Source organism: Saimiri boliviensis, chromosome 7 (genome assembly GCF_048565385.1).
Source record: "Saimiri boliviensis isolate mSaiBol1 chromosome 7, mSaiBol1.pri, whole genome shotgun sequence".
Taxonomy (NCBI): domain Eukaryota; kingdom Metazoa; phylum Chordata; class Mammalia; order Primates; family Cebidae; genus Saimiri; species Saimiri boliviensis.
Window position 1 is genome coordinate 39,357,921 of NC_133455.1, and position 12,262 is coordinate 39,370,182.

At 40.9% G+C, this 12,262-nt stretch overlaps 1 protein-coding gene across 8 annotated transcripts in view; it reads right to left on the reverse strand.

The window, feature by feature from the left end:
• MRPL42 (mitochondrial ribosomal protein L42) overlaps positions 1-12,262 on the reverse strand; it is a 76,831-nt gene that overhangs the window by 16,879 nt on the left and 47,690 nt on the right. For 7 of the 8 annotated variants that reach the window (XM_074402431.1, XM_074402430.1, XM_074402435.1 and 4 more), the window contains 2 exons: positions 11,109-11,193; positions 2,935-3,098 (listed from right to left, as the gene is read on the reverse strand). In XM_074402431.1, coding sequence (XP_074258532.1) covers positions 2,935-3,098; positions 11,109-11,193 — 249 coding nt within the window. Of the gene's footprint in view, positions 1-2,930; positions 3,099-11,108; positions 11,194-12,262 lie in introns of those variants that run through there. The other variant, XM_074402433.1, reaches the window with a different exon arrangement.

Below are 12,262 nucleotides of genomic sequence, written 5' to 3' on the forward strand. Positions count from 1 at the left end.
AGAGATACTAAGAATCATAAAAAGAATTCTCAGAATATAATGAAATTTAATGATTTAAGACACAGGGCTATGAGATGGTTTCCTAACTTGTATGCCCATATCCTAACCTTACAATTAAAATATTTTATAGTGAAAAATCCAGATAGCATGCATAAACAAAGTGGGTATTAAATTAAGAAGGAAGGCTGGGAGTGGTGGCTCACACCTGTAATCCCAGCACTTTGGGAGGCCAAGGTGGGCAGATCACCTGAGGTCAGGAGTTCAATCAAGACCAGACTGGCCAACATGGTGAAACCCCATCTCTACTAAAAATACAAAAAATTAGCCAGGTATGGTGGCACATGTTACTCAGCTCCCGAGTAGCATGTGCCACCATACCTAGCTAATTTTAGTCCAAGCTACTCTGAAGGCTGAGGCAGGAGAATCACTTGCACCCAGGATGGGGAGGCAGTGAGCCAAGATCATACCACTGTATTCCAGCAAGATTGTGTCCCAAAAAACAAATAAATAAGAAGGAAAACTCAAAGGAGGAGATAAAAAAGAGAAGCAAGAATTGAAAGACCATGTTGGAAAAAAAAAAAAAATCAATATTTTTTCTTGGGAAAATGAAATAAAAATATCACTTTCATTATAGAGATTATTAAGAAAGGGGCTTCTTAAGACAGGAAACCATGGGCTATGTTTTGTTATAATAAATTAATATTCTGGGTGCCAAAATCTGACCTACTAGTAATTTCCCCCACATACTTCATCTAAAAATGCTTTTTCTTCTGCCTGTGAAGTTTTCCCCTCATTCTCTATGGGCTGATTCCTAATGCTCCTTAAAGGCTCAATCACACTTGATTAACTGTTTATCTACTCCACTATCATCCCTCCTTGACTATAAACAATTTGTAAACAGGAATTATGTTTTGGATTAACCAGCACTTATAGCAGCTCGATGAATGTATATTCATTAATTTTGTAAATGTACCCTGCCATAAATATGCCAGCCCAGTGCTGGTTACTGAGTTAAAGAACAAAGCTTAAACAAGCTGGATGTGGAGGAGTGTGTCTGTAATCCCAGCTACTCAGGAGGCTGAGGAAGGAGGATTGCTTGAGCCCAGGAGTTCAAGATCAGCCTGGGTAACATAGTGAGAACCCCCTTCTCAAAAAGAAAAATATAAACAACAAAAACATCTTATAGTTTAGTATGAAAGGAGACAGATATAAAAGAAAAAAAAAATCAGCTGGGCGCGATGGCTCACTGCTGTAATACCAGCACTTTGGGAGGCTGAGGTGGGCGGATCACAAGGTGAGGAGACCATCCTGGCCAACATGGTGAAACCCTGTCTCTAATAAAAATACAAAAACAGGACCAGGTGTGGTGGCTCACGCCTGTAATCCCCAGGACTCTGGGAGGCCAAGATGGGTGGATCATGAGGTCAGGTGTTTGAGACCAGCCTGGCCAACATGACAAAACCCTGTCTCTACTAAAAATACAAAAAATTAGCCAGGCGTGGTGGCAGGCACCTGTAGTCTCAGCTATTCAGGAGGCTGAGGCAGGAGAATCGCTGGAATCTGGGAGGTGGAGGCTTCAGTGAGCCAAGATCGTGCCACTGCACTCCAGCCCAGGCAACAGTGCGAGACTCCATCTCAAAACAAGCAACAACAACAAAAAATTTAGCCAGGCATGGTGGTGTGTGCCTGCAGTCCCAGCTACTCGAAAGGCTGAGGCAGGAGAATCACTTGAATCCAGGAGGCAGAGGTTGCAGTGAGCCGAGATCGAGGTACTGCACTCCAGCCTGGTATCAGAGTGAGACTCAATCTCAAAAACAAAAACAAACAAAAATCAAATTAATGCCAGAGTGAAACAGCAGGTAAGAATCAATAGAAAATGTATTTGCGAACAAAAGAGCAATGATAGTTTCTAAGGGAACTGAGAACATACACTGCCCAGTATTTTGCTGTACCCCAATGTTGTTTGCAGTAACTCAAAATCTGATAAAGAAATTGATAAAGGGCTAAAGACACAATCAATTACTTAACAGGAAGATGAACAAAAATAACACATTAAAGACTACATCATAGAATGAAAAAATTTTCAAGAACTCTTATAAATTCACTGAAAGCTCTGGTTAAATTCCCCCATTAAAATGAAGAAGAAAAAAAGAAGTACTATTTCATTTTAGTTAAATTATATGTAAATTTAAAAGTACAGTGGCAGTGGCTCATGCTTATAATCCCAGCTAAGGCAGGAAGATCACTTGAGTCTAGGAGTTTAGGACCAGCCTGGGCAACATACTGAGTGAAACCTTACTTCTACAAAAAAAGAAAAGAAAAAAAAAAAAAAGAATGAACAAAATTAGCCGGGTGTGGTGGCATATACATGTAGTCCTAGCTACTCGGAAGGCTGAGGTTCCTGGACCTACAGCCAGGCTTGTGTGGTGCTCACATGACTTTGTGACTGACTGGTGTCTTCCCATTTGGATTGTGGCCTGGGCAGAGGCCCTTGCATATCCCACTGTCAGGGGCAGCCAGGACTCTTCCCATCCTCCTGGAATGGGGGAACCTTCCTCATCCCCTGCCCACATCCCCTCTCCAATAAAGCACCTATACCCTCAGCAATGGCCTCCATGTGCTGTTGCCAGGATGTTTGTACTCAAAAAAAAAAAAAAAAAAAAAAAGAAAAGAAAAGAAAAAGGGAGGAGGATCAATTGAGCCCCAGAGATTGAGGCTACAGTGAGCTGAGATTGTGCCATTGCACTCCAGCTTGGGTGACAGAGTGAGACCCTGTTTCAGAAAAGAAAAAAGAAAGTAAAAAATAGTAGGTGATTATACTTGGGGTTCATTTCCTCATGCAAAATATCACTTCAGAAGTTTGTTTATGGAAGAAAATCTATGTATTCCTTTAGTGTGTCTAGTAGGAATTGAAGAAAAGAAAAGAAAACTTACCGTCCGTAAGGATACCAGCGGTGCTTAGTAGTAAAGAACGTTTTGCTAAGTTGTTCTATCATAGGTCCTTGCTCAAGGGGTTCAACTTTTTCTTCCAATCTGTTTTTCAGGATTTGATCATGTGTTTCTTCATTATTATGCACAGGATCTGGCCGAGGGATAGGCTACAAAGTAATTCGTAACAAACAGCATGAAGACGTAGGAATGTTAGCCAGCATTTGTTTGAGATTACAATAAAACAATTACAATACTCAGTAATTCACTATAGTACATCAGTGTGGGCAAGTAAGTTATCAAAACAAAGTTTAATTTAATGGCATTATTCATTAGTCAGAAATATTTTTCTTCTCACACCAAACTTTAGGTTTCTTTTCTAACAATAAAGTTCTTATTTAAGCCAGATGCAGTGAGTGGCTCACGCACGTAATTCCAGCACTTTGGGAAACTGAGGCAGGAGAATTGCGTGAGCCCAGTTTGAAAGCACAGGATCAGCCTGGGCAAAATGATAAGACCAAAAAAAAAAAAAAATTTAATTACTAGGCCTGATGGCATGCACCTGTAGTCCCAGCTACTCGAGACTCAAGACACTGAAGTGTTAGGATCACTTGAGACCAAGAAGTTGAAGCTACCTGTGATGACACTACTGCACTCGGTGACAGAATGAGACCCTGTCTCAAAAAAAAGAAAGGAAGAAAAGGGAAGGGGAGGGGGAAAGAAGGAAAGAAAAGAAAGGAGGCAGGCAGGCTGGTGTGGTTGCTCATGCCTGTAATCCCAACACTTTCGGAGGCCAAGGTGGGAGGTCACTTCAGTTCAAGAGTTTAAGATCAGCCTGGGCAACACAGCTAGACCTTGTCTCTACTAAAAAATAATTTTTTTTTAAATGAAAGTCTTATTTAACTTTCTTATTTTCCCCAATAGTAAAGTACTTAATACTTAAGTTTGTTTCTCAAAGGTATAAATTATGCCTATTATTTAACTTAAAAGTTTACCTTCTACTTTATATATCATTAAGGTGAGAAACAATGAAAAACTTTTCATTGAAAGTGACATTTCTTATGTCCAATGGAAGCAGAAAACTTTCAACATTTTCATTTGAGGTGACTAAATTGCCACCAAATAGTGCTTTGTTGTAATTTAAAAAGCTTTTCTCCAAAGTTAATAATTACTAAAAATCTCATTTCCTCAACACACATGAATGATATACAACATATTCCACCAGTAATAGTGGCTCACTAAAGACTTTAAGAATCACTGTCATGGCCAGCCATGTTGGCTCACATTTGTAATTGCAGCACTTTTGGAGGCTGAGGTGGGAGGACCACTTCAGACCAGGAGTTTGAGACCAGCCTGGGAAACACAGTGAGACCTAATGTCTACAAAAAATTAAAAAACAAAAAACGAATTAACTGGGCATGGTGGTACATGGCTGCAGTCCCAGCTACTTGGGGTCTGAGGCAGGATGATCCCTGGAGCTCAGGAGTGCAAGGCTACAGTGAGGCATGACTGCACAGTACACTCCAGCCTGGGCAACAGACTGAGACCCTGTCTCGAAACAAAATAAAATGCAAAACAAAAGGAATCACTATCTTGGAGGGTCAAGTTACCTATATTTTAAATACTAAACGATATTAAGGTATGTAACAAAGATTGTAACATTCAATACTACATAAAGCTATCATAATGAAAGTAACATATTCAATAATATGTAACAAGACAGTAACACTGTCTTGCTTTAAAATATCTATGTATTATAATAGGATCAAAATCTGAATTTACAACCAGATAAGAAACAATTGAAACATAGATGTTTTCTTTACGTTCATATGCTATTAGTGACAACTACATTCTACAACTGTGTTAAATATTATAGCATGTATTTTTATATAGATTGTGCCATTGCACTCCAGCCTGAGCAACAAGAGCAAAACTCTATCTCAAAAAAAAAAAAAAACTTAGTGTAGCCTAAGTATACAGCTTGGCTTCTCTGCTGCTGGTGGTCTTTTTTTTTTTTTTTTTTTTTTTTTTGAGACGGAGTTTCGCTCTTGTTACCCAGGCTGGAGTGCAATGGCGCGATCTCGGCTCACTGCAACTTCCGCCTCCTGGGTTCAGGCAATTCTCCTGCCTCAGCCTCCTAAGTAGCTAGGATTACAGGCACGCGCCACCACGCCCAGCTAGTTTTTTGTATTTTTAGTAGAGACGGGGTTTCACCATGTTGACCAGGATGGTCTCGATCTCTTGACCTCGTGATCCACCCGCCTCGGCCTCCCAAAGTGCTGGGATTATAGGCTTGAGCCACCGCGCCCGGCTTTTTTTTTTTTTTTTTGCCCGGTAGAAAGGGTTTATTTATGCGCAATGGTTCACACAAGCCTTCCTTAAATTCCACTTTACAGTAAATAAAGCTGTGCGTTTCCCCTTCCCATGCACAACCGCGTATTGTTTATGAAGTATACAGTAGTGTACAGTAATGTCCTAGGCCTTCACATTCACTCACCACACGCTCACTGACTCACCCAGGGCAACTTCCAGTCCTGTAAGCTCCATTTATGGTAAGTGCCTTATTTATGGTAAGTGCCCTATTTATACATTATCTTTTATACCACATTTTTAACTGTACCTTTTCTATGTTTAAATGTTGAGATACATAAGTATTTACCAATGTGTTACAGCTGCCTAAAGTATTCACTACAGTAATATGTTGTATACATTTGTAGCCTGGGAGCAACAGGCTATACCATAAAGTCTGGGTGTGTAGGCTACACCACCTAGGTTTGCGTAAGTAAAACTCTATGATGTTCACATAATAATGAAATTGCCAATGATGCACTTCTCAGAACATATCCCCATCGGTAAGCAATGCATGACTGTACTACAGAAATGCAAAGGTAACAAAGGTATCAGTGAAAAGCAGAAAGGGAGCCAAGTCAGAGCCTTGTCACAAAGACCAGAACGGGGCCGGGTGTGCCGGCTCATGCTTGTAATCCCAGCACCTTGGGTGGCCAAGGCAGGCAGATCACTTGAGGCCAGGAGTTAGAGACCAGACTGGCCAAGATGGCAAAACCCCATCTCCAGTGCAATTACAAAAAATAGCCAGGCATGGTCACCAGTGCCCGTAATCCCAGGTATTTGGTAGTTAAGGCATGAGAATCGCCTGAACCCAGGAGATGGAGGTTACAAACAAGATCACACCCCTGCACTCTAGCCTGGTTGACAGAGCGAGACTCTGTTTCAAAAAAAAAACCAAACAAACAAACAAAACAGATTGGGCAAGGTACAGTGCTCATGCCTGTAAACCCAGCACTTTGGAAGGCCAAGGTGAGAAGATTGCTTGAGTCCAGGAGCTCAAGATCAACCTGGGCAACATAGTGAGACCCTGTCTCTACAAAAATGTTTAAATATTAGCTGGACATGGTGGTGTGTGCCTGCAGTCTCAGCTACCCAGGAGGCTAAAGTCGGGAGATTGCTTGAGCCCAGGAGGTCGAGGCTGCAGTGAGCTGTGATCACGCCACTACACTCCAGCCTGGGCAATAAGAGCAAACTCCATCTCAAATAAATAAATAAATAAATAAAAATAAATATTAAATTTAATTTTTAAAAAAGCAGAATGTTTCCTATGAGGAATAACAAACATCATAAGGAACATATGCAAGAACAAATAACAAAGAGGTTATACCTTTATTTCCTCTAACTAGAAATCTTAAGTTCCAGAAAAACATTTTCAGAATATTAATATTAATATTAATATTTTAACAAAATATATATCTGGCAGAAGTGGGAAAAAAGAATCTTTTTATTTGTATCTAGGAAAAATAAGCAACGTGTTTTAGATTCAATGAGTGAATCACCAGAAAATCCAAAATGCAATCATCTTAACTTTCTTAAAGCCAATCTCAGTTAATATTTCAACACATGACCAGAGGATCTTTCCATGGCTCAAAGAACCATCAGGTCCACTGGATTTGCAGCTCTACCTCTTGAGAAAAGAAGAAAATCAAGTCCGAATTTTAAGTCATGTTTGAGAATATTTGTGTACTGTTATATATGATCTACATGAGACTTGTAATTCTGGATTCAAAAAAACATTTCTTTTTTTTTTAAGAAATGGGGTCTCACCATGTGGCACAGGCTGGAGTGCAGTGCCTATTCACAGGTAAAATCCCACTACCGATCAGCCCAGAAGTTTTGACCTGTTCTGTTTCTGAACTGTGCCAGTTCACCCTTGCTTAGGCAATCTGGTGGTACCCGCTCCTGGGAGGTCACCATATTGACGCTCGATTTAGTGTGGACTCCCAATCGGCATACAGCACCATTATTTCTACGCAGTCATTTACTCTGGGTTGTTACCTGTTTCCTTTCAGTGAATGCAGGAGTTTAACACCTACAGCCCAGAACTTCTAGACTCAAGCAATCCTCCTGCCTCACTCTCCCATGTAGCTGAGACTCGCCACTGTGCTTCTGCAAAAAGAACCTATCTTACTCTAACATGTTCTCAAGAATGTTTCTTACTTTGCAACTTAATCTACAATTTATTGCTTGACAAACAAACGAAAAAGTCCATGCTGTCTCATGTGAATGTCTCTTCGCCCTAAAACAAAAAAAGCCCTTAAGCATGAAGAGGTAGAAGCAACTTTATTCATTTAATAGAAAAATATTTATTGTACAACTACCAAGTTCAAAGTGTTATCCCAGGTGCTGAAGACACAGCAGGGGAAAAAACACACAAAGCCCCATCCGCACGGAGCTTACATTTTAGTGGTGGGTGATAGCCAGAAAACATCCAGTATGCTAGAAACGATAAATGCTACTGCGAAGAGTAAATCAAAGAACAAGAAGTGCAGGAACATACATACAACTTTAAATACAGTAGCCGAGGAAGGTCACACAAGATAACAAATAAGGAAAAAGACCTTAAGGATAGGGAGTAAACTATGAGGTAAAGACATTCCAGGCAAAGGAAGCAGGAAATACAAAAGCTCTGGGCTGGGTGTGGTGGCTCATGCCTGTAATCCCAGCACTTAGGGAGGCCGAGGTGGGTGGATCATGATGAGGTCAGGAGATCGAGACCATCCTGGCCAACATGATGAAACCCCATCATACAAAAATTAGCTGGGGGTGGTGGCATGCACCTGTAGTCCCAGCTACTCAGGAGGCTGAGGCAGGAGAATCACTTAAACCTGGAAGATGGAGGTTGCAGTGAGCTGAGGTAGTGCCACTGCACTCCAGCCTGGCAACTGAGAGAGAAGATTGATTCTGTCTCAAAAAAAAAAAAAAAATCTCTGAGGGAGGAGCTTGCCTAATATAGTTGAAGAACAGTTGGGAGTTGTGGTCCGTATGGTGGCAGTGGGGTGATTACTTGAAAACACCTAGAGAGAGGAATATTGATGATGTGGGAGAGAAGATAATTGTCAAAACAAAGGAAACACAACAAAGAAAGAGGATGCAGGGGAGGTGGGCATGTATGCAGAGGAATGATGATAAAAACAATGGTATGAATCTGTGCTGGGTAAGGAGGGAGTGAGAATGTAGGAGATACATGAGGGACTGTGAAAAAGTGGATGGATCAAGGGATGCAGGTTACAAAGAAGGAATGAGTAATTCTTGGAGCTGGGAGACCCAAGAGGGACTGGTAGTAAACTATTAGAATTCTTAAAATTTAAATTGGGAATGAGGAGTAGCAATTATTGGTAATTAGAACATCTCTAAGGAATCATAGGGAATCCACCCATGGAAGTGGGTGGCTGAGGTAGGGAGAGAAGATCATGAAGTGAGACACCACAGTATTAGATCATCTACATGGATACTAAAGTAATGAAGAATGAGCGTAAAATAGTATTGGAGAAAGTGTGACAGCAAGCTTACAATAGTCAAGGAAGTGCACAGTGGTGAGGCAGGAGAAATAACCTGGTAGATGGTAGGTGACAGCAATAAAGAAAGATAGTAAATGATGTAGTTTGATGATACAAGCTACAAAGCTAGAAATCATTAGGAAGAAAGAGAAAGGATCTAGATTGACAATGAGGAGCTACATGGTTCTCTTTAGGCCCAGTGGTAAAAGGGTATGGGAGAGAAAACAGCATCCAGGTTTTTATTAGAGTCAGAAGGTGAAGGCAACATTCTGGAACAGGTTAAGCTTGTAAGAGATTTTGCCAAGGGTGGTAAGTTCTACAAGTACAGTGGAAAAGTTTTGAGAGTTGAGGAGGATCGGATTCTAAGATATAAAGAGCCATATAAGGATGAGTCTGGCTGCTGAAAAATGACCTGGCATTCCTAGTGTGACTGCTAAAACAGAGTAAATAAACTGAATATACACAACAAGGTAACAATGGACAAAGGCGCAACATGGTGTGCCCTGGAGGGTTTATAGGTCAAAACTCAGTGATGTGGGCCTATTTTTCCTAACATTGCCCAAATAAATGAAACAAACGAGGCACTTGATTAGTGCCTATGATACCTGGCTTTTGTTTCCTAACAAAGCTGGGAGACAAAATGGTGAGTTTAAAAAGGAATATAGAAATTATTTGTGAAATCAACCAGCACTGCGATGACTTAAACCATCTAATTATTATTTCCTCCTCAAAAAGCAAATCAATGCCAGGTGTGTTGGTTCACCGCTGTAATCCCAGCATTTTGGGAGGCTGAGGTGGGCAGATCACCCAAGCTCAGGAGTTCAAGACCAGCCTGGGCAACATGGTGAAACACTGTCTCTACTAAAAATCCAAAATTCAGCCCACCGTGGTGGCAGGTGCCTATAATTCTACCTTCTCAGGAGGCTGAGGCAGGAGAATCGCTTGATCCCAGGAAGTGAAGGAGGTTGCAGTGAGCCCAATCGTGCCACTGCACTCTTGCCTGGGTGACAGAGTGAGACCCTGCCTCAAAAAAAAAAGAAAAAAAAATAGAGCAAATCAAATATTTCCTAGTAGGAGGCTTAAAGAAATAGGAGAAAGCATTGCCGGGCGCGGTGGCTCAAGCCTGTAATCCCAGCACTTTGGCAGGCCGAGGCGGGTGAATCACGAGGTTGAGAGATCGAGACCATCCTGGTCAACATGGTGAAACCCCGTCTCTACTAAAAATACAAAAAAACTAGCTGGGCGTGGTGGTGCGTGCCTGTAATCCCAGCTACTCAGGAGGCTGAGGCAGGAGAATTGCCTGAGCCCAGGAGGCGGAGGTTGCGGTGAGCCGAGATCGTGCCACTGCACTCCAGCCTGGGTAACAAGAGCGAAACTCCGTCTCAAAAAAAAAAAAAGAAAAAGAAAAAAAAGAAATAGGAGAAAGCATTTCCAATATAAAAAAATAAAAAGACTTGGGTCAAACTAAAAATAAATTATATTAAAAATAATACAGAATCTTCTTCTATCTAGTACTTGGCTTAAAAAAAAATAGGGGGTGGAGTGTGATTGCTTACACCTGTCTGAGCCCTTTAGGAGGTTAAGGTAGGTGGATCACGAGGTTCGAACCCAGCTTGGCCAATATAATGAAACACCGTCTGTACTAAAAATACAAAAATTAGCCCAGTGTGGTGGGCGCCTGTAATCCCAGCTACTCGGGGAGTGTGAGGCAGAAGAACTGCTTGAACCTGGAAGGCGGAGGATGCAGTCAGCTGAGATCATGCCACTGTACTCCAGCCTGGGTGATGCAGTGAGACTCCAATTCGGGGGAAAAAAAAAAAAAAGGGAAAAGAAACCTACCTATGCCATTCAGGACATATATCCCTTTTGGCCCATTATAAATAAATAAATAAATAAATAAATAAATAAAAGGAAGTTCACCAAACCTTAAAAAGATTTTCAGAACCATCAACAGTAAAAAGGTTACGAAACGGCACTCTAAAATACAACTTTTCCACAATTGTCTAGATTATAACATGAGGTAGTATGGGACAATGCATTTTATAATTTTATACTAGATGTATTTAATCCTTAACCAGAAATCTACCAAATTTTTTTAGACCAGAAAACTGATGCCATAATTGTATTTAAATGGTTCATTTTGTATTCGGAAAAAAGACTGTAAAGAAAGCAGATGAAAAGTAAGAGAAAAATCAAAATAGTAAAATTAAAAAGCCAAAAGTAAATATAAACAAACAAAATCAGACAACTCACTTCTCTTTGGATACTATAAAAAAGTGTACACATTTCTAACAGCAAATTAAAAACTACAAGAAAGTTTCTCATACATACTTTTGTGTGTTCATATGGAATGTCCACAGAAGGGTGGTAGCATACTATTGTCCTGCCATCAGAAGTCAGAGCAAGCTCTACTTTGCTAAAAAAGAATGTTTTAGAATCAAGTTATCCTGTATGCAAAGCAAAACGATTATTCTTTTTTATTTTTTATTTATTTTTTGAGATGGAGTCTCGCTATGTCACCCAGGCTGGAGTGCAGTGGGCACTCCAGCTTAAAGCTAAAATTAGTGCCCCATCTAATTTTAGCTTTAAGAATAATCATTCTGGGCCTGGCATAGTGGCTCGGGCCTGTAATCCCAGCACTTTGTAAGGCCAAAGCAGGTAGATTGCTTGAGGTCAGGAGTTCAAGACCAGCTTGGCGAAACCCCATCTCTACTAAAAATACAAATAGCCAGGTATGGTAATGCACACGTGTAGTCCCAGCTACTCAGGAGTCAGAGGCAGAGCTAAAGAGAAGATACTACATCACTGGATTGGCAAACCTGGTATCCATAACATAGGAGACAACTGAAGACCATCCCATAGAATATGTCAGCTTACATACCACAACAAAATACATTTGTAGCTAACAGAGAATAGGCATTAGATTGTTTTGCCATGGTTTCAAGACTGAATACCATAACATGGCTACAAAGAACATTTAATCTGTCAAATGATTTCTTCATGAAAAGGTAGTTTTATATAATACAAAACACTAATATGACTCAATCTTTCCAGGTTAAAAAATGTTACCTACTCCAATTTCATCACTATCATAGTACTCACTAGATGTACAATTAACACTAGTGTTGGCTGGGCGCCGTGGCTCACGCCTGTAATTCCAGCACCTTCGGAGGCCGAGGCGGGCGGATCACCTGAGGTCGGGAGATAGAGACCAGCCTGAACATGGAGAAACCCCAAGTCTTCAAAAAAAAACAAAAAAACAAAAAAAACAACTAGTGTCAAGGCCAGGCACCATAGCTCACGCCTGTAATCCCTACACTTTGGGAGACCAAGACAAGAGGATCACTTGAGCTCAGGAGTTTGAGACCAACCTGGGCAACATGGTGAAATCCCGTATCTACAAAAATACAAAAAATTAGCCAGGTGTGGTGGCACATACCTGTAGTCCCAGGTACTTGCGGGGGCAGTCAGGGGGTGGGGGGTTG